Raw genomic sequence first — 22,834 nt, 5'->3', positions numbered from 1 at the left:
GGTATAGGATACTTAATTAAAATTATCAATACTCTACCTCCTAAATTCTGGAATGTATCAGAGGGTCGAGGTTTGGTAAATTATATTATTAATAAGCTCCCATTTGAGTTACATGTACCTGGTTACCAATACTGTGGTCCTGGGACAAAACTTGAGAAACGATTAAAAAGGGGGGACAGGGGGATCAATCCTCTCGATGCAGCTTGTAAAGAACATGACATTGCATACAACACACACAAAGATCTGGATGCTCGTCATGTAGCTGATCAAAAATTGGAAGAGACTGCATTTGGAAGATTAACCAGCAGAGATGCTTCTTTGGGTGAACGAATAACAGCATTGGGTACAACCATTGCTATGAATACAAAACAAAAATTAGGATGGGGTCTGTAATATATGTGTGTGTGTGTGTATATATATATATATATATATATATATATATATATATATACCCTGAAAAAATGATAATAATAATTAAAAAACAACATGAAACCAAAATGAGTTGTATATCAAATTCCATATCATGATCTTAAAAATTTAAAAATTAATCCAATTTTAACTACAAAAACAACAGGAAAAGAAGAGACAATGTACACCACAATTAAAACGTTTGTAAAATACAAAAAAATCACATAGTGGTGGATTCATATTCAGCATTCCAGCCATCCTGGCAGCTTTAGGGGCAGTGGGGAGCTTAGCTGGGGGCAGTGCAGCTATTGCCAAAACTGTAATTGATTCAAAAAAGAATAAGGCAGAACTAGAAGAGCAAAAGCGTCATAATCTTGTCATGGAGAAGAAATTAGGCAATGGTGTGAAGTCCAGAGCACTCAGAAAATTTTAAAAAAGAAGAAGCGCTCACAAACCTAGACATTGAATCTTTAGTTAAAATATTTAAAATTCGACATTTCAGGTGGGTTTTCATGCCTGATTATCTCCCTATAGATAGTCCTCACTTTCGAGAATGTGGTGTGGTGAATTTAGATAAGTCCGAAAATATTGGTACCCACTCGATATGCTATTATAAACAAAATAACAATGCTTTTATTTTCGATTCTTTCGGAGGGGTACCGCCTACAGAATTAATTCATTATCTAAAACATGTTAAGATTTATTACAACGACGAACGTATTCAAGACTTCGATCAAATTATATGTGGTCATGCTTGCATTACGATGCTTAGAATATTAAAAAAAATACATAACTTTAAATTACAAGATTTTCAAAAAGCAGTGTGAAATATTAAATTTGGGAATTTTTCATCTCTCCAGCGAGACTTCGGTCTTGAAACTACATCTCCACGATGATATTACCTATCCAAAATCCATAGCTCTGAGAGCCTTCTACAGCATGTATCTGATTCCAAATGTAACTACCTACAACAATTCTATATTTGTAGGTGATGAAAAAAATATTATTCCTCCTGGACAATATAATTTATCTACTTTACAATCTGAACTTCCTAACACTGTATTGCTATCTTAAAACTCTGTAACACACAGAGTGGAGATCGTTGAATTGGTGTTTAAGTCCATTTTATGCACAGTAAGGCTAATCGGGACTGGACCTACAGTTTAAGTTGGGATCCGAACCACTTGTGCCTCCACCTGGTATCCAACCCGGGACCCCTTGATTACAAGGCGGCGACGCTACAACTGCGCCATCGGGGAGGCTCTAGAGTGGAGATCGTATCCACCAAAGAAACAGTAGACCTATCTACCATGGACGAACTTCTAGGTTTCCCCAACAATAGCAAATTAGAAGCAAGTATTACGCACATAGGTACATTTATACCAAAATTCTTAGCTATAGAAACATTGAATATTCACTGCAAGATTGCTAAAGGAATGATAATCAAAGCTGAAGAAAATTCAGTTGGTAGCCACAAGGAGACAGGTATCATTGCTACATTTAAGCCAAATTCAGAATTTATGGAACCTATCATCTATTCCCCAATCCCACCAGCCTATTTCCCTGTGTCTCTTGATAAAGTTAATTACATAGAGATAACAATTACAAATGAGAAAAATGAGATCATCGATTTTGCCGGTGCTAATACCACGGCGATAATAGAAATTAATATTTAAAATAAATAAATAAATAAATACCAATGGAAAATATCGAGAGTTATGAGTTGCAGTCATTTCCTCCAAACAGGAAGATATTTGCTAACCTCAATGAACCAAATAAAGATATTCAATTTGACATTACAATAGGGGACGGTTTTATTCATCCAAATAGATCGGATCTGTATATAAAATTTGACATCGTCAAGAAAAGTAATGTTGAAAAATATCCCCCTACTGCTAATGTAAAACTTATAGATAATTTTGTTCCATTCTTATTCTCACAAATTGAAATCAGAAAGCATGGTACAGTCATTGACAGAACTGATTATCCTGGAATTACATCCACTACAGTGGGGACATTAAAATTATCCAAATCAGAGAGTCTATATTATAAAGTTTGTGGATTCGAAGCTGGATCAAAAATTCAAGCAAAAAGTCACACAGTACTGTTCCCCATGAGATTGCTATTTGGATTTTTCTCTGATTATAAAGAAATTATGTGGAAAGGTGGTTTAAGTATCATATTTCGCAGAGCACCCAATGATCATAATGCCATAATGAGAGACAAAACTTCGAATCCAGATGGAACAGCCAATGATGCTAGTTTACCCGAAGCTGCAAAATGTGTGATTCAGTCTATGGAGTTACGCATGCCTATAGTTGAATATGAATCTAATTATGCTCTCAAATATAAAGCCTACATTTTGAAAAATCCTCAAATTCCGATAGAATTTTATACATATCAATGCATACAGAGGCCAGTGGAGGGTAAATTCTTTGAATTCGATATTACTAATCAGTTTCAATCTCTACAATACGATATGCCAGAGTTTGTAGCTGTATTATTATTTCAGACATGGAGAGATGACAATCAGGAAAAAGATAGCAGCCAGTTTGATAATTGCAAAATTAAAAATGTATATCTGAAGAATGGTCGAAATGAGGTATTCCCACGTGAAAATTACAATTTAAACATTACAGATCAAGATTATTTGAAGTTATATGAAGCACTTAGTGTATTTAAGAGGGTAACTGAAGGATATATCGATATGTATTATAATCCAGACGAGTTCGTAGTTGACAGACCAATGTTTTTAATAAATGCATCAAAAAGAAAATTGGTAGTTATTAATGATCGAACAAATATTAAGTTAATATGTGAGTTTCATGAAACTTTACCTGAAAATACCATATGCAATGCAATTTTAATTGTAGAGAAATCATATATATATATATATATATATATATATATATATATATATATATATGATGTAAAGAATGAAAGAGTGATAGAACAATTTTAATTTTTATACTATTTAATACTAATATATATTTTTTCATACATAATAGAATAATTTTAATACTAATTTAATACTATTTTTAATTCATAAACATTTATTACATTGTTAACTTGTATTATAATGTCCATATTTTCTAGTATGGACATTGCAATCTAATATTTGCAATTTATTATCATTGCCATCAAGAGCTTTTTTATTTTTAAATATAGTATGCACACCATCCAAATTGCTAGTTAGTTGACATGCAGACATCTTTTTTATTTTTTTTTTCAAATAAACATTCTTTAAAATCTTCCATTGTAAAATTTCTTATACATGGTCGATTTACACTCCTAGCTTTTTTAATTTCTTCTTTGCCATCTATTTTCAGGCAATACATTTTTGGTCTTAGACCAGCAAATTCTGTTATTATAGACCCTGCTGCCTCATCTTTCATTTTCCCAGGGACCATGTGGCTTCGAGATTGTGTAATCGATATTTTTTTGGGATAATTATTAAAATCTAAATATTCTTTCATAGAAAGCAAATCACTGTATAAATCAGGTGTTTCTATTTCATATATAAAACTATCAGTATCCATGTATGCTATTTCAATTTTATCTTTGTATCTAAGTATCGTAACATCATAATGAAATTTATACATTTCTAATTTAGCCAATTCAAGAACTGCAGTACCTACAGCTATCGGCATATTAAACTTTACATTAGTATTTCTTCTTTCAGTAAGAGTTAGATTGCTATCAATGATTTCTGTAAAACTGTTGACTCTAGGATCAGCAACAAGTTTTAGAATTCTTTTTGGATCAGATGCCAAATTACATATTACTTGCTTCCTATTGTTTTGTAATAATTTTCCAAATGTTGAATTACTCATTAATTTATAATATTTTTTTCAACTTTAGAATTTGTTTGTATTCGATTGTCTGTATTTTTCTTAATATATTGAGCAAACCATTTTTCTTGTTTCAATCTTAACCCCTGATGGACTTTGGTAAGTTTTAAACCTTGTTTCAAGTAATATTGCAACAATCGATAGTGAACATATTTGTTTTTATTTCAAATGATAATATCAATTTTGTTTCCTCTGTACCTGGGACCTTCTGAGAAACTGGTGCCATAGCTAATCCATGGTGATCGTCATGGAGATCAGATGGATATTCCAAATCGACTTTCAAGAACAACCTTCTGGATGACCTTCAGACCAGTTTAAGAAATCCCTGTTTTCAAGTTCTGTATTGGTCATCCATTCGTAATTACGAATTGGGAGTGATTGAGTCATGACATGAGCATATAAAGCGTTCATATCGATGTAAAACATGTATTTAGATGGTTGTAGAGGATTGTAGCTAAGTAAATATTTATTGTTTGCTTTTGCATATATTTTACTTGCTCAAGATAGGGGAAGATGGAAGGCCTGTGTTGCTGCATCCATGAACCTTCGGGTTTAAGAAGGCTAGAGAGTTAGTTAGTTAGTTTTGCATATCTTAAAGGACACTGGACTATACCACCACGTTTAGCAGATTCAATAAACATGATCTGGGTGATATCATTAATAAGACCAATTTCAACTTTTGTAGTTAAAAGCATAGCCTGCCAGGATAAACCAAGTGTTGTGTACATATATACAGGATCTACTTCATATAATTTAATACAACGTTCTCAAAAAGTTTCGAACACATCAGCGAACTGGAGAGTATCTAAAATCAAGTAGTTGTCATGATAATCCCACATTGTTTTGCAATCTAGTGTTTTTCAGACTGTCTGTGCATATTGATAATCTTCCTCACTACATTCTTCCTCATGAAGTTTGTTATAAAATTTATCTCTCGATGGTAACTGTGTCTCTTTAAATTTTTCAAAATCATCCATGTAATCATATGGGAAGACCCCTTTTCTTTTCAGCAATTCTATATTATCCTCACCAAAATATTCTTTTGTGTGAACAAATTCTTCGTTGGTTAATTGACTCACCAGAGTAGCTAAACTGCTGGAGAGAAACTGATATGAATCCAGGAATCTAAGAACAACTTTTTAACCATTTTCTAATTTGATATTTTTTTCTATGGCAATATATTTATTTTTACTGCGTGGTATAATATTAATATTCTCTGCACCATATGCCCAATTTTTGACAAATAAATGTGCATCAAAATTTTGTGAATTGTGAATAAATACCGGAATGAAGTTAGGTTTTTGTATTTGCAAATTACATGAACTACAAATTGTATGGATATATTCTCCATTAAAATGATTGTGTTGTCTCTTTTTTCACTATTAGAAATAAAATATTTATTACAGAAATTTACAACTTAAAGTATTATCATATTGCTGTTGTTGTTCTGGTGTAAGATCCTTCATCGTTATTTCTTTATGTAATTTTGGACCATATTTTTTCACCCACTCTTGAAGTTTTTGAATACATTTTTCGGCTGCATCTTCACCTTGATAAATATATACTTCTGACTTATTTTTTTCATATGTGTTTACTAATTTTAGTGCAACACCACAAGTTTTATGTTTAGCTGTATGTGTTGTACTTGATGTATTCGAATCTGGGATGCATGTTGCTATTGGTTCTTGTATTGTTTCGAAATCTGCATAAATTACAAATGGATGTTTTACCAATGATTTATAATTACTAAATTTTACACTTTTGCTTGAAGTATCATAAGTCACAGAAGGGTAAAGAAAACAATATTTAATATGTTTCTTTAAATTCTCTTCACGTGTTTTTCCATATCTTCCATCAAATTTTGACAAGCATCTATTACATGTTACTATTTTATGATGATCAGATGTTATTTGACTATGTACTAATCGTCCTAGATCCTGTATGAGACAATAATGTTTTTTGTTTCTTTCTGTAACATATAACAAATCTTGTAATATGTGCACCATCTGCTGATGGATGGTGACGCAGTACATACATTTTATATTTTTTATTAATACCAAAAACATACACATCTATTGGTCGATTGTAGTATTCTTCATATTGTTTTTCAAATTGATTGATATCTTTCCAGATATCTACTGGATATTTTATGCCTGACATAGGTTTTTTAAACTCTGCTATATATTCAGAATAATTGTAATTAGAGACACGATGTTTATTGTCAATTACTGGATGAAAATAGGCTATAAGACACCATAAGAACATTTATTGTTATTATTTTGATTATTTATTATAGCTTTTTTGTTTTTGATCTGGTCGGGTAATTCAATATAACTAGATCCACCCCCAAGAAGAACATATTCTGCTATTTTCAATTCAAGTTTATGGTTTGTGTCACACAATCGCCATCCTGATTCTCTCCCTTGGAACTGTTCTTGTTTTAACTTTAGTTCTTCACATATTTTTTCATAAATATCATACAAAGAAAGAATATCATTATAGTGTAAAATTAACACACGGGTACGATGAGTGTATTGTTGTTTTTCACTATGAAAATTTATATACATTGAGAATAGATTAAAATATATTTTGAGAGAACATACTTTGTTTATTTTGAATTGTATCTATAATTTTTATTTTAGTTTAGCTAAAAAAATTGGAATATCTGAGCCTTCATCATTTATGTCTGATGTGGTATATGTTTTTGTATACATTTTTTTTTTGTTTTTAGTTAAATTTAATATTTTTGTTATTCATTTTTTTATAATTTGTGTATATATATATAATTATATATTTTTTAAATATTAAGTTTTATATATTAAAAATTTTAAAAATAAAATTTCTTAGGTTTTATATATTTTTTTTAAATATTAGGTTTTATATATTAAAAATTTTAAAAATAAAATTTCTTAGGTTTTATATATAAATTTTTTTTAAAAAAATCTTAGGTTTTATATATTCAATTTTCTTTAAAAAAAATAGGTTTTATATATTAATTTTTTTTAAAGTAAAGTTTCTTAGGTTTTATATATTTATTTATTTTTTCAAAAATATGAATATGCTTTTTGAAACCGAACACATTCATAGTCATTATTTCTTTTTGGTTGTTTATTGCTTCTCTTCATAGCATGCAAAGAGCAGATAATAATCTTTGCATGTCACGCACTACCAATGTTCCGAGTTATCATCAATCTCTCTTTGCATGTCACGCACTACCAATGTTCCGAGTTATCATCGATCTCTTTGCATGTCACGAAGATACTTTCTACACAGTGCTTTATATACCGCCACTGCCATCTAGTAGCAAATAAATGTACTTGGAGAACGTGAAAGCAGTAAGTATGCTGCCATCTAGTTGCAAAGAAATGTACTTGTTGGGATAAGATTCATTACTCAATGATTTTAAATATCTTCCGGTAGCAATACGATTAGCTGAAGACATATGATATGATAGAGCGCTCTTGAGTTGACATAGCTAATTGCTAGACGTCGCATATTGCTAAAATACCTTTCTATTTGTATATTTCTCATACCGCCATTATGTTACTGACTAGTTTCAAGCACAAACAGTGTAAAAGATTAAGTAGTACATATGGTAATATAGAAATATGCAAGTGCAGTATCTTCGGTTCAGATAAATGGACCGAATTGATACTGGGGTATTTTGCAAAAAAATTTAAAATTGAAGTTGGGTTAAATTATTTTTTACACTTAGAAAAACAAATAAATTTCGCTTTTTTAATAATTAAACCGAAATTTTTTAAAAAATAAGGGAGTTAGTTAGAGTTAGAGTTAGAAATTATTTAAATCATGCGATTTTACTCTATAAAAAATTAAATGTTGAACTTTTTGCATGAATCAAAATCTGGATAATTAAAAATGTATGCTTAAAATATACTGATTTAGACTCGAAAAATGAATTGTACCCTATAGAAATGAGTGATTGAACGTTGATAAAAAAACATAATTATTTTTTATGCTATAAAAATAGTAAAATCTGGATTTTTTAAATATTTTCCCCTTTGAAAATTAGCTGAAATCGGGGGGAAATGAATAAATACAATATAAATGTTCCAGAACGAAGCTGACGCGCGCGTTTACGTGAACAAAGCAGTTACGTGTAGTTACGCGCATGCGCACGCGGTACCAACGCAAGCATACGTAAAAAAAACTTGTAGAAGCAAACCGCCAATAAATATCTCAATTCCTCTTCAAGTTATTAATTTTTCTTTTATATACTTTTAAGCCGGACACATTGTATTATTCAACGGAGAATATATTATTTCAAGATGTAATACTCCATCAGCGGCGGCGCCAGGATTATTCATCTAGGGGTGCGGAAAGAAATTTAGGGGGTGGAATTCTGAAAATAAGGAAAATATGAAACACGCATTCAACCTTTCAAAACTGGAGGAGCCAGGTGCCACAATTGGGGGGGGGGGTTGCAAGGACAGTTTACTTTCGCTTGGTAGATAAGGTTTAGCATAGTGCGGGAGCAAAAATAGCAAAAAGCGGGGGCAACTGCATCCCTAATCGCTGCCACAGATTAGCATAAATTACTGACTGAAATAAAAAATATATGTGTGAAATATATAACTTCAGATTGGCATACATTTTCCAGGGATGCTACCCCTCCTTGCCCTCCCCCTGGACGTCCATGATCATATGTCCCACGAACAGACCACTTGAAGAAACAAAAGAAGAAAAAATTTATAACGGTCAAATATTGAGTGACAAGTAATTAATGTAATTGCCCGTTAGTAGGAATTAATTGCAATTGGTATTATTAATATCCGTCGCGAATACAGGTGTCTAGCGAACTGCCTTAGACAGCACTAGCTTGCTCAACCACAGTTTTCCGCCCGAATTCGGATTTACATGCATTCTTATGGGAAGAGCAAGAAAAATGCAACTTCTAAACCAATGGACCGAATTGGATGAGATTTCAACCAGCGGAAGAACTCATCATGAAAGTACTGATTCCAAGATTTGAGCCTAATCAGAACAGAAATACGGGAGTTATGAATTATTAAAGATTCATCGCCGAATTGAAAGGGAGACGCTACCCTACCGAGTTGTTCCTGCTTTTCGTGACTGAATACAAAAGAGGAAGAGTTAGCCTAATCTCTGCGCGAGGGGCTGCTGCCAGGGGTTAAGGACCTGAGTGAGCATTGGCCAGGATAGGAGGACAACGGTCAAAGCACCAGAAACAATAAACAAGCACCTGATCATAGAGGGTACAGCGTCACTACGTTCAAATCTAGAATAAAAGGGATGGTTGGACACAGTTTTGCACAGTTTTGCCTACAATCGCCACCGGAGTGTGAGCTACGCACGACCGAGCTGCGAGTTGCAAGCAGACTCGAGGTCTGGATCTGTTTTTCCTCGAGTGAGTGTTTCAGAGCCATGGAGTAGAGCAGAATATAGAACCAGGGGGTCGTCCTCCCCTTGCCGTCAACGCATCCGTGCACATACGTGTGGTTATGTGAGAATAACGCCAGACACGTCCACCTGTGTCAATCGTCCGAAACAACGTCCAAAGTAGTGAAAGTTAATAACAATTGATATCCATGTGAAACCGCGAATGGCTCATCGCGTACGTTCGTCTCATCGCCCAAGTCACGTATCTGTACTTACGAGTGACCGCGAAGAACTGACCCATTATTGCGCAAGTTGTCGTATGGAGTCGACAGTGTACGTGTACCGTCCTGGACGTCCCTGCGAAGTGAACGAGTGAAACCAGGATAACCGTGAAGTGCAACACGGGAGTGTGGAGGCCTTCCAGAACTGTAGGACCACTTTCACCCAACCCAGGTCAGAGGGAATGCAGCGAAGGTAAGATCCAACCATGTGCGTGTGTGAGAGAGATGACGACAATCTACCGCGAATCTGCGTAAATCAAATCATTGCTTAACTTAAATCAGTGCTATGGCATCCCTAGACATCTGTTTTCCGGCGGAGTAATCAAATGTTAAAGATGAGAGTTAATGTTAGCCGCAAACGATAGTTCATGAAATATATTTATACCTTCAGAAAAAATAGAAGGAGTTCGCACAAGGAACAATTATTCAATTTATACTTAAAATCCTAAACGGTAAATTGTAAACGGCAATGTAGCCAAGACATAGCAAGAGTATGGTCAAAGTAGTAATTAATCTAACCTTTGTAATTGTCATATTGTCGCCATATGCCATAGAATGAGAGTATGAATGTGAGATCGAGTGAAAGAGGGCAAGATGTAATGTGTATTTATCTGTGCTTTAATATATGTGTATATTCAGAAACACCGTAGTATTATGTAACGTCATTTCAGGTATTTAAAATCAAATCCTCCTAGGTTTATTCTTGGTAACTCCGACTGTTAGGCACTTATCCTGACCGTATTATATTTCATGTAATGTTTAATTCGCCCAGCAGGTGAGGCGAGAGATTCTTCGTTGTTGCGTTGCTAAGCTCAGTTCAGTTGAGTCAATTGAGTTAATTAGTTATTTATTAAATTAGCAGCCCGTGACAAAATATGGCGCCCGAACATTCGACGAGTAGGCAAAAAAGTAGACAAGTAAAATGTTGCCCAAACAAGCGACGAGTAGGCAAATAAAATAAGTAGGCAAGTAAAATAGTACGCCGAACATTCGACGAGTATGTGAATAGACAAGTAGGGGTGTAAAAAGTAGGCCCGAATAATCGACGAATAGGCAAATAGAAGAATAGGAAGCAAATAGGAATTAGGCTCGTAGAACGATGTTACAGGCAGGCTAGTAAGGAACCTGGAGGTCACGAGTATTCTAATTAGTTGCTTATCTACTCAATGTGAATTTTATTAAGTTTGATTGTAATGGTTAACAATCAGTTATGTCTATTACCCAAAGGGATTTAATACTTGTTGTTAAAGAGAGTTTTCAGCCTACGAATGTCTACGACAGGGTACCAGAATTTAACGCTAAGGGGGAACTAAGATTTTTTTGTTGAAAGTTAAATAATTGCAACCTGTAACTGAAAATCCTGATAAGAATCTATAAAGACGTGTTCATTTAAAGTATTAATGTGTAATTTGTACGGTGATTTTAATTAACTGAATATGCAATCGATGTGTAGCTAGAACCATTTTGTGTGTTTTTTTATGGTGTAATAGTGAAAATACTTTGTCGCGACTATAGCATTTTTCCATAGCAGAATTATTAGAGGATTTTATTATTTTATTAACAATGGGCGTTATTAACTTCGGACGATAAAGGACAAAAGGACACGCGTTATGACACGGAAGCAGGTGAGGGGTGCGATCCCCGGGATCTGAAACCAGAAACCAGGAAAAGAATTTTGATATCTTTTTCCTTCGGCGATAGCCAGCCACGAGAAGAAGAAGAAGAAGATTGGCATGCAAATAACTACTCGTCTCCGCCAGTGATTAACGAACAATACCATGGACCGCCCAGGGGCTGAGAATTCTACAGATGCAGGCGTTTCGTCAGCCGGCAACGTTGATAAGGATCTAAGGAAAGATCAGCCGGTTACAGGGTTGCCAGTTCCAGAAAAGATGGACGTGCAGGCCATGTTCTCTCAGCTAATCAGCGATATCCAAGCCAGAGATGAAGAAAGAGATCAGAAGAGGAAGAGAGAAGAAGAAGAAAGGCGGAAGATAGAGGCTGCCGAAAGGAGAGAGCAGGAAGAAAGGAAGGAAGAACGCCGAAAACAGAAGGAAGAAATGGAAGAAAGAAGAAGAAAAGAGTGGGAAGAAAGATGGGATCGCCGTTTCCAAGTACTGCTATCCGAAAATGACCGAATGAAGGAGAAAGTACTTCAGTCGGAGAAGGAATGCGAAAGGAGACATGAAGAGACAAACATTAAGGTAGTCACAATGGAGAAAGATCTGCGTGTAGAGTTACGTCAGGTTCAAGAAACTATTGGAACGCTGGACGCAAGAACGACCGAGAATCAGACGGGCATAACCAGCCGATTAGAACGACTGGAAGCGGAGACACGTGAATTGAAGGATTTCCAAATCACGCAACGGAGAAGAAATGAGGACGAAGAGATTCGCCGATTGGAGGCAACGTCCAGGGATGTGAACCCAACTCCTTTGCTCGTCGCAGCAGACGTGACCAACCAGCTGACCTGTCAATCAGCACCAACTTCCTTGGATCGCCAAGCAGCGCGTGACGTCATCGGCCGGAGCGGGAGTCCGCCGAGCTTGAACGCTTTCGCCCAGCAGGAGACACGCAGTGTGTCCAACCCGGAGTCGAATACTCGCGGAATCTTCTCAAAAGTCGGCATAGATCATTTTCAAACGTACAGCCCCGATCACGACGAGACTTTACCGTCAATCTTCATAGGGGACTTCAAGAGAGATTGTTTGTTGTACGGTGTCGATAGCCCAGACTGCTTGAGGCTAATGCGAAAATTACCCAAAGGGAATGCAAGGATCTGGCTCGAGCAGCGGAATCCACCATTCGATATATTTGAAGAGTTTGAACAGGCATATGAAGTTCTTTCCAACCCTGAGAAACGGAAGCTCTATGACCGGGGACCACAGTTTTTGAGCAACGAGTGGAGAAGCACATTGCAGGACTACGGAGTGAAAGTAATGCTAACCGCCCCTTATCCCCAGCGAGGCCAGTACAGCAATCACCGTCCACAACAACAACACTTCAGAGATGATAGAGATGGAGAAAACACGAGATTGCAACACTGCAGGGGTCAAAACAACCCGAGGCAAGTTGAGAGGAATCGTGCTGTGAATGCGGTTAGAACAGTCGTATCCCCACAGACTGGCGCTAATTTACTCGATTGGAATAGACCGTCTACTAGCCGTAACTTGGACTCACTCTCCCCAGATTACCAACCTGGACGAAGTAGATTGAGTCAAGAACAGCGATCTCTGGAGCAGATAACCGATATTCAAGGCCCGACGGGAGACTAGAAGACTCCTTTGCCAGTCCGGCTCATGTCAAAGGAGACACTGAAGAAAATATCGCACTAGAGCCAACCCAATTGTAAAGTAAACAATAGGAAAATTAGAGATTATTTTTTTTTATATTAAAAGGCAAAAAATGTAGACCTTTCTTATAATTAATGCAAGAAGTATGCAAACATATGTGTGAGAGGGAACAAATTGCAAATCAAATATTTACTTATATCTTATTTAGCTTATTATTCAGTATTCACTTATTATGCATAAAACTACAGGGTGTACCCAAAGTTAGTAGGTATGTGGTAATATACGTTGAGATTTCCATGTTAAAAGGTACTTTATATTGTATTCTTGTATACGTTATCATATTTGTTTATATTCTCATAATTATAGTACAATTGCAGAAAGTATAACTTCATTCTAATGTTGAGTTAAAAGTTATACAGTCCAGGGTTCGAGTCCCTATTCAGACGCCTAAGTGTGCGATCATTAACAAATATCATTAATATGTGGTATGAATTTTTTCCTGTCACTCGCAAGTTCGCTCTGAAAAAAATTCATAATTAAAAGGAGGGGAATGTTATAACGGTCAAATATTGAGTGACAAGTAATTAATGTAATTGCCCGTTAGTAGGAATTAATTGCAATTGGTATTATTAATATCCGTCGCGAATACAGGTGTCTAGCGAACTGCCTTAGACAGCACTAGCTTGCTCAACCACAGTTTTCCGCCCGAATTCGGATTTACATGCATTCTTATGGGAAGAGCAAGAAAAATGCAACTTCTAAACCAATGGACCGAATTGGATGAGATTTCAACCAGCGGAAGAACTCATCATGAAAGTACTGATTCCAAGATTTGAGCCTAATCAGAACAGAAATACGGGAGTTATGAATTATTAAAGATTCATCGCCGAATTGAAAGGGAGACGCTACCCTACCGAGTTGTTCCTGCTTTTCGTGACTGAATACAAAAGAGGAAGAGTTAGCCTAATCTCTGCGCGAGGGGCTGCTGCCAGGGGTTAAGGACCTGAGTGAGCATTGGCCAGGATAGGAGGACAACGGTCAAAGCACCAGAAACAATAAACAAGCACCTGATCATAGAGGGTACAGCGTCACTACGTTCAAATCTAGAATAAAAGGGATGGTTGGACACAGTTTTGCACAGTTTTGCCTACAATCGCCACCGGAGTGTGAGCTACGCACGACCGAGCTGCGAGTTGCAAGCAGACTCGAGGTCTGGATCTGTTTTTCCTCGAGTGAGTGTTTCAGAGCCATGGAGTAGAGCAGAATATAGAACCAGGGGGTCGTCCTCCCCTTGCCGTCAACGCATCCGTGCACATACGTGTGGTTATGTGAGAATAACGCCAGACACGTCCACCTGTGTCAATCGTCCGAAACAACGTCCAAAGTAGTGAAAGTTAATAACAATTGATATCCATGTGAAACCGCGAATGGCTCATCGCGTACGTTCGTCTCATCGCCCAAGTCACGTATCTGTACTTTCACCCAACCCAGGTCAGAGGGAATGCAGCGAAGGTAAGATCCAACCATGTGCGTGTGTGAGAGAGATGACGACAATCTACCGCGAATCTGCGTAAATCAAATCATTGCATAACTTAAATCAGTGCTATGGCATCCCTAGACATCTGTTTTCCGGCGGAGTAATCAAATGTTAAAGATGAGAGTTAATGTTAGCCGCAAACGATAGTTCATGAAATATATTTATACCTTCAGAAAAAATAGAAGGAGTTCGCACAAGGAACAATTATTCAATTTATACTTAAAATCCTAAACGGTAAATTGTAAACGGCAATGTAGCCAAGACATAGCAAGAGTATGGTCAAAGTAGTAATTAATCTAACCTTTGTAATTGTCATATTGTCGCCATATGCCATAGAATGAGAGTATGAATGTGAGATCGAGTGAAAGAGGGCAAGATGTAATGTGTATTTATCTGTGCTTTAATATATGTGTATATTCAGAAACACCGTAGTATTATGTAACGTCATTTCAGGTATTTAAAATCAAATCCTCCTAGGTTTATTCTTGGTAACTCCGACTGTTAGGCACTTATCCTGACCGTATTATATTTCATGTAATGTTTAATTCGCCCAGCAGGTGAGGCGAGAGATTCTTCGTTGTTGCGTTGCTAAGCTCAGTTCAGTTGAGTCAATTGAGTTAATTAGTTATTTATTAAATTAGCAGCCCGTGACAAATTCATAATAGCAACCCTGACGAAACAAAAAAAAACGGCCGCTGCCACCAGTACAGAAAAGTATCAGCACCTTTTTCAGTGCTTGCCTGTTGCATACAATAATAACGGTCTTACTTCAGTACCTATCATTCCGTGCTCAATATGACAACATGACATAATATTACATATAAGTGGCGTCTCGTGGCCTCAAATTTGGCCGGGGCTTATTTTTTAAATAATTTAAAATATAATGACAATTCACATGAATTACAAAAAATAGGTATTTTTTTCTTCTAGACTACAAAACTGGACTTACTTTTTTAAAAGAATTTAAAATGTAATGACAAATTACATGAATTACAAAAAAACGGGTATTTATCTTCTTCTAAACAATGACAATTCACATGATTACGAAAGAAACAGGTATTGTTGTGAAACATACCTTTCTACGAACGTTGGCTCCTGTTCTTCTGCTCAGCAAATTTTGTTATTATTTTTTCGTTGAAGCCCTCTATGTTTGAAATGTATTCTATCTCTATTGTAAGCAAGTGCCAAGGCATTTGGTCTGTCTTGTCCCATTGCATTTCTTAAGCAGGTTTTAATACGCTTCAATGTGCTGAACCATTCTTCAGATTCAGCTGTTGCCACTGGAGTTATTAAAACTATGTTTGTCATTTTTACTGTTTCTGAAAAGGTACCCTCTAAATAAATTTAAATAAAAAATGAGTGCAATCTACTGATAGAGTTTATGTTTTTCAACTCTTCACTACAATAAAGAACACGAAGTTCCCTCTTTAGTTTTCCCTCTTCTATGAAGGGATAATAAATCTGGGAAGATGCCTCTGTTTAAAGATTGTTCTCTTTCATTATGTCCTCGTAGAGCAAGTTCATGTCGACCACAGAATTTTAAGCAATCGATAATTCTATTTAATATATGCCTATTTCTCCGGACAAATTCATTGTGTCTTGTAATTGACAGCCTATGTCCGTCATCAATTTGTGTTCGAACATCAACCCTGCCAAACTCACTCAAACATAGCGAATGAAAGCCACCAAAACAATACAGAACATCACGCGAGATCGAACGCGACGCAACGGAGCTAGCCCCGAATCAGCACTCAAATCCATTGCACTCTCCCCTCATCTCTCTGCTAGCATGTGACCTTCACTGTAGCATAGGTGGGTGTAGGCCACGCCTTCCTTTGCGACGTGCCCCGGAAAACGATAATTGACATCAATGCCGCTAGGAACGCTGTCGTATCCATTGCAACAGACGATGAATTTACGTGGGTAAAAATCGCCTTTTAAAAGACTGTGTGATAGTTATGCTTTATGGTGATTGATAATTACGTGAATACGTCCGTCTTTCTTTAGGGGCTAAGCCCCGGAAGCCACAAGGGACGAGACGCCACTGTTACATATTAGTGTTAGTGTTTTCAGTTGAACGTAGGGGGTGCTGAAGGAGGTGCGGAAGAAAATTAAGGTGCACGCAAGCACCCCCTCGCGCCGCCCCAGTACTGCATGCTCCTCTCCCCTTCCATTTGAATCCATCATACAATTATAAATAATACATACTGTAACGTGTAGCAGTTTTCACGTTACAAATATGTATATAAACTTAAAAATGTTATTTGTTTTGTACTTATAATTATATATGTTTATGGTTAATTACCAATGAATGTGGAACACGCCTCGTATAAAAAAAACTATACATCCTGGTGTTAGTTATAAGTGGGGAACGGAACTTTATGCGCTAAAAAACTCAGAAATATTTATTTTTTATGTGTCATAAATGTTGAAAATATGTGATAAAAACAGGAAAATATGTGACAAAAATAAAAACATTTGGTAACAAAAACAAACTATAACATGCATTTTAAACACCTGAAATTAGTTTCTAAATGAAACTAAACCTACTTAGGGACCTATTTTTTGGAAGAGTTGCAGCGGATCACCATAGTTTTTTCCAAATTCTCCATTGTAAATCTGTGACGATTATCTCTAAAAAGCATTTATATTGTGAGAAAGATCGCTCCACGTCACAAGAAACAATTCTTGCATATTTGAAGCACGAAATGTCACTAACGCTGAAGTTTTCCAAAGCTTCCTCTTCCTCTACTTCACCTCCTTCCAAAACACATGCAATTTGGCACAATGTTTGAAAACCTTGGTTTTTCCCCAAAAGTTCTGTACATTTAGACATTTAGATCCAGTGAGTTCTTTCAGTTTCGTTTCTACTATACGGACTTTACCAATGGAAGCTGCCAAAGTGTTCGCGGACGATTCAAGCTTTCATATGGAATTAGAGAGAATGGACAGGTTTGTTAGATGTATGCCAATTCGACTTTTAAGGAGGGCTCCATCAACAGTTCTTGCAGAATTCTTCTTTGTCGAGATCATTTACAACAGATACAATTTTTTTCAAAGTTCTGGGCATAACATCTGCATCGCGTAACTACAGGTGTAGGGGGAAGGGGAACCTCAGGACATTTTTGTTTAAAAATGTCTATTCTTCTAGGCGACTTGATAAAAACTTTCTTCCCATTTGAAACCAGTTTATCGACATTGGGAAAAAGAGCTCTTATCTTTTCACATATTCTATGCAACGCATGCGCGACACATGTAACGTGCACCATTTTGGGGTAGCTAACGGCAAGACCACTGCATGTAAGCTGCAGCATCTGTCAAGAGAAGAACATTGTCAAATTTTATGCCTTCTGGCCACAATAGCTGCATTGCTTCATTAAAAAGCCTTGCTATCGTTACGTGTAGCCAGCCCCAGCTACTCACAGCTATTTTTTCCCAATAGGATCGTAGGCGAGGTGCCAGAAGTCTGCCAGCGAGGGTGCTCAAAGACAAAACAAACCTAGCACTCTCGATATGAAAGAGGTGGGGAGAATAAACATTTTTCCTTCGAGGATTTCGAGGTAGATGAAGTCAATGAGCGATTTTATGTATTTAAAATGAAAATTCGCAAAATATGTATTTACATACGGAAAACTGGAAAATATGTGTTTTTATGTAAAATAAAATTTGCTGTGTTGACATATAAGGCTATGATCAGAATTTTTGCAAAAATGAGGGTCTCTATCTTATCGCAGAAAAAACATTTATTTACCTGAAGTTCCTTTCCCTAGTTATAAGTTCCAAGAGTTTGTTTCTTTCTGCCAGCAAGCTGAGCTGAAAGTTTATTATCGGTGACAACAATGCAAGAAAGCTAACGCTATTGTGTAAGAGCCAGGCAGACTCTACCTTATGAAAACGTTGTCACAGGGAAAAGACGAAAGATTAGGCTGTCCTTCCCACTCTGTATCTGTCGTGTCCCTTGGCGGATAATAATTAGATTTATATCATAATAATCCCTGATTCTGTAACTGCAAGACAGTAGTTTCAGAATTTAGTTACGTTAACGTAAAATAAAGTTATGCCCGCGCAAGACAAAACCTGTATATAAATATTCTTTTGCTTAACATTTTGACGTTGTAATTTTTTTCTTTCTTTGTTGTCATATCGCTAGGCCGTTGCAGGGAGAGAGGGGAGTTGAAGGAAGCCATACTCCCTCGTCAAATTAAATACTGAGTGTAACAATTAAAATTCTATTGCATATTTATTATTCAGAAAAGGGTAAAAATAGTAATTTTTACATGTAACTAATTATGTTCCTCATTGATATTTAATTAACTTGTATTTTATTGTGATGTAAAATTAGTGTTAAGATAAAAGTTTGTAAATCCATCACGGCACCGGGGAAATGCTATATAAGCAGAGAAGCTCGCTGGCCCGTGGCCTTTCGTATTCGAACTTCTGATAAATGCGGAACTCGTATAACCGTCTTTTCTTTCAACGTTCGAACGTCTGCGTTTACATCCACTTCGATATTAGGAATTAGTTTATTCTGGGATTACCTTAGGACAGTTACTTAGCTCTTCTGGTCAGAAGGCTTATATTCTCTCTGTTCTTTGCTCCTGGTCAGGAGATATAATTGAGAGGGTTGTGATTGTCTTGAGATATACCGGAATCGGCCGATAGACTGTTGGTAGTCAACGTTTGAGACCCTGGTCAGGGTACACCTTTTCTTATTCTGTGGTCACGGATTAATTTTCGGTTCTCTGGTCAGAGGCTGGAGAGAGCAAAGGAAGTTGGATACTTAACTGGATATCGACAGAACCTAGTGGGAAGAAGGATTGTCGATTGCTTGTAGAATCTTGGTTAAGATCTATAAGTAGATTGAGAACCTTTGACCCAGAATTACGAGGGACCTTACATCAAGGACTGAAGCAGCCGGATTAACCCAAACCTCGAGCCGAGGAGACTGAAGCCCCGAAGAGATACTGAGCGTGAAGCCGAGGCTCAATAGACCCATAAAACCGAGTACGATCCAGGGCGGATCTTACAAGACGACATCTGGCTTTTACCAACCAAAGGAGGATATGGTAATGGGTTCACCGTCATCACCAATACTTAGTCACATATACTTCGAACAGACAACTTGATAAAAGAAAGCTGGGCGCCGTGGAGTACTTTGTTAGCCCACCGGATTTGTAGTAAAATCTCACGTCTCTCGTAGGTTCGATTCCCACCATCGGCAAAAGAAATATCACCTGAAGACGAGAGAAGAGGCGCTTTCTCGAAACGTAGTAGAATAAGTAGTATATAGTTCAAAGAACTAGACAATGTATAATGTCAAATTAATATTGGATGCTGATGCAGTACTACCATTGTCGCTAACATTAAGAGAATTATTCCTAAATATAGAACTAGATGGCGTAGTGGTAACGCTGTCGCTTTATAATCAAGGCGTCCAGAGTTCGATACCCGATGCAGGCACATTGCACAGTGGTTCGGATCCCACTTTATAGTGTACATTCAGTCCCAGTTAACTCGTCTGTGCATAAAGTGGACTTAAAACACAAATTCAAGCAAGAAAGAACTAGGCTTAATTCCTTGCTATCATAAATTGTAACAGTAGTAGTGGGCTGATAGAACTCTAAGAGATAAGGTCAATAATGATATGTGGTGAACAAGTTGTAGAAACACTAAACGCGGTGCTGTATTTGGCCAGCACTAACAATAAACTATTATTATTACTATCTTGCAGTTCCTGAATTCGCGAAAGTTAAACGTTGGGAGAGTGTGGAAACTGCTGGGTTCGTCTTGGTGTGGTACCACGTGGACGATGAAAAACCAACATGGCGCCCTCCTCCTTTGGATCAAGTCGATAGCGGCCATTGGTGCTACAGGGGAAGACTAGAATTCACCATCAACTGTCACGTGGAGGTAATGTGTAGCATTACATAATTTTATTCTGCACGATATGTATATATGGGTCCAAAGCTGTTTTCGTTGCAGTTTTATCGTATCATTGATGGATAGAGCATTGACCTACCCTCACAACCCAGCAGTGTCCGTGACTGTACTTACTAAGTGGAATTGAATTGATTCCATTATTGTTTGAAGTCCACTTTATGCACAGTAAGGCTAATCGGGACTGGACCTACAGTTTAAAGTGGGATCCGAACCATTGTGCCATGTGCGTACTTACTAAGTGTACGAAAGCCTGCACTATGGTACGCGAAATTATGTGTCTGGCACAATTACACGCAGGACGTACTCACAACTGTATTGCTTCTGAAGTTTACCAGTGGCGCTCTATATTTAATAATTAATTAACCGGTGGCGCAACAACCAATGAGAGCCAGGGCCTACCTATGCTGACTGCCAGCACGGGCTGTTGCGTCACGGTTTATTATTAACAACCTTAATAGTATTCAAGTGAATATTTATATCGTTTGCCTTTCATGGTAGCCTATCTACTATATCTTCGAATGAGGGTTTCAAATTAGATAGTTTAGGACAGGCATATTCAACCCACCGTATTTGCGTCGTATGCACATATGGACTGCAGAACGGGCAACGGTACTGTATCGTTGTAAGAGGGGCGGGGAAGAGAGAGTGAGCGAGGCAGGAGGCTTGGTTGATCGCGTTCGTGTCGTCTGATTCGTGGGTAACAGTCTGGCACTGTAATGTTAGAAGAAACAGGAAGTAGTTCCGTGAAAATGAGGGCGCATTCTCCTCGCAGTATTTTTTAAACTCGCAAGCCGCTCCCCCGCCTCTGTGCATCTACCAGAGTTACCATGCCTGGTTTAAGATCATTATTATCAATTTGAAATAATTCATGATACCACAAAAAAATCAGATAATCAAACTTTCAGTGAATAAGACTTAAATATTACAGAGGAAACGTTATTTCTGTGCTCTGGCTTTTCAAAATTGTACTACAAACACGATAACAAAACATGTTTTTCGTGAAAGCCAAAATTTTCAGTATAAATCAACATAGTTCTTCTTTGACAGGACATATCTGAAAACGGCGCGGACGTCAGCCATCTTAATGCGATCCACTCGCCATCTATGTTCAGCGGCAGCGACCTCAGATTCATGCAGCGGCCATTTTGGAAGTTCATCCGCCATGTTTGGACAGTGAAATGGACGGCTGATCCAGAACCCAATAACCATTTGGGCACAATCAAGGGGACCCATGCATTAAGAGCGTTCGATAGATTCAATATAATGAGTGGTAACTTCGGTGGGAAGCAGGTAAGTTGATAATGGTATTTGATCTGAACGATATACCGGGTGGTCCAAAAGTCTCGGAACGGTCAAATATCGTGAGAAATACACATCGAATCGGAAAACGAAGAATATACGTGTTTAATAAGTGAAAGAAAGCTATTCAATGATATCACACTTGATTCCCCACCATCGCTCCCTGGGGGGTGGGGCGGGGGGCTACTGTGAAAATTGAAATAGAAACCCCCATTTTGTATTGTAGAATCGGATTCTACGTAAGAAAATAACGGGGTTTCTGTACTACATTTCGCGTAACCCAGGAACAACGACGTGGACGTAGTAGTATTTTGTTCCCATCGGGGTGCTTGTTTTAGGTGAGTACCCTCGCCTCTGTGGTGACCGGAATTTAATTACCCGCTCACCACCGCCTTTTCTCCGTTCCCAACGTCGAAAAGCTTAAACGTCTGAATTGTTCATTGTTTACGTCACGGCCCAATTTGTTTTTCTTCCGCGCTCCTATAGGGCCGCTCGAAGGCGACTGGTCTGCCATCTGGCGACTCTATGCGGGCATGCGATTACCTTGACGTGCGTCGGCAGTTTGGTGCGTGAGCAGTTCCCAACCAACAACGATACACACGCAGTGTGCTTACTCATCGTGCCACCAGGTCGCTTCGGCGTTGCCTGTAACCTACCACAGTGAAGGTCGCATTGTGTAAGAGGTGAGACCTTACAGAATGTGAAAGTGGGCGTTCAAATTTAGTTTCAGTAACCCTGTGTGCATTCTTTGCAACTCACGAAGGGGGGGGGGGGAGGGGGAATCGTACTGGAGTATTAATAGGTCTACGAAAGAATAGAAAATCCATTACTGTTCGTATTCTGTCAACGATGGCATTGTCAGAG

The 22,834-nt window shown here is 37.4% G+C and overlaps 1 protein-coding gene across 1 annotated transcript in view; it reads left to right on the top strand.

Annotated features, from left to right (window-relative positions):
* The window catches only part of LOC145987712 (cholesterol 7-desaturase nvd-like), a 59,355-nt gene that overhangs the window by 15,570 nt on the left and 20,951 nt on the right, over positions 1 to 22,834 (top strand). Inside the window, exons 5-6 of the mRNA XM_083122284.1 lie at positions 20,463 to 20,641; positions 21,719 to 21,961. Coding sequence (XP_082978410.1) covers positions 20,463 to 20,641; positions 21,719 to 21,961 — 422 coding nt within the window. The remainder of the gene's footprint in view (positions 1 to 20,462; positions 20,642 to 21,718; positions 21,962 to 22,834) is intronic.

Source organism: Lepisma saccharinum, chromosome 5 (genome assembly GCF_977018435.1).
Source record: "Lepisma saccharinum chromosome 5, izLepSacc3.1, whole genome shotgun sequence".
NCBI classification, from domain to species: Eukaryota; Metazoa; Arthropoda; class Insecta; order Zygentoma; family Lepismatidae; genus Lepisma; species Lepisma saccharinum.
The sequence above is the reverse complement of the archived record's forward strand: the minus strand, read 5'-3'. Positions and strand labels throughout refer to the sequence as shown.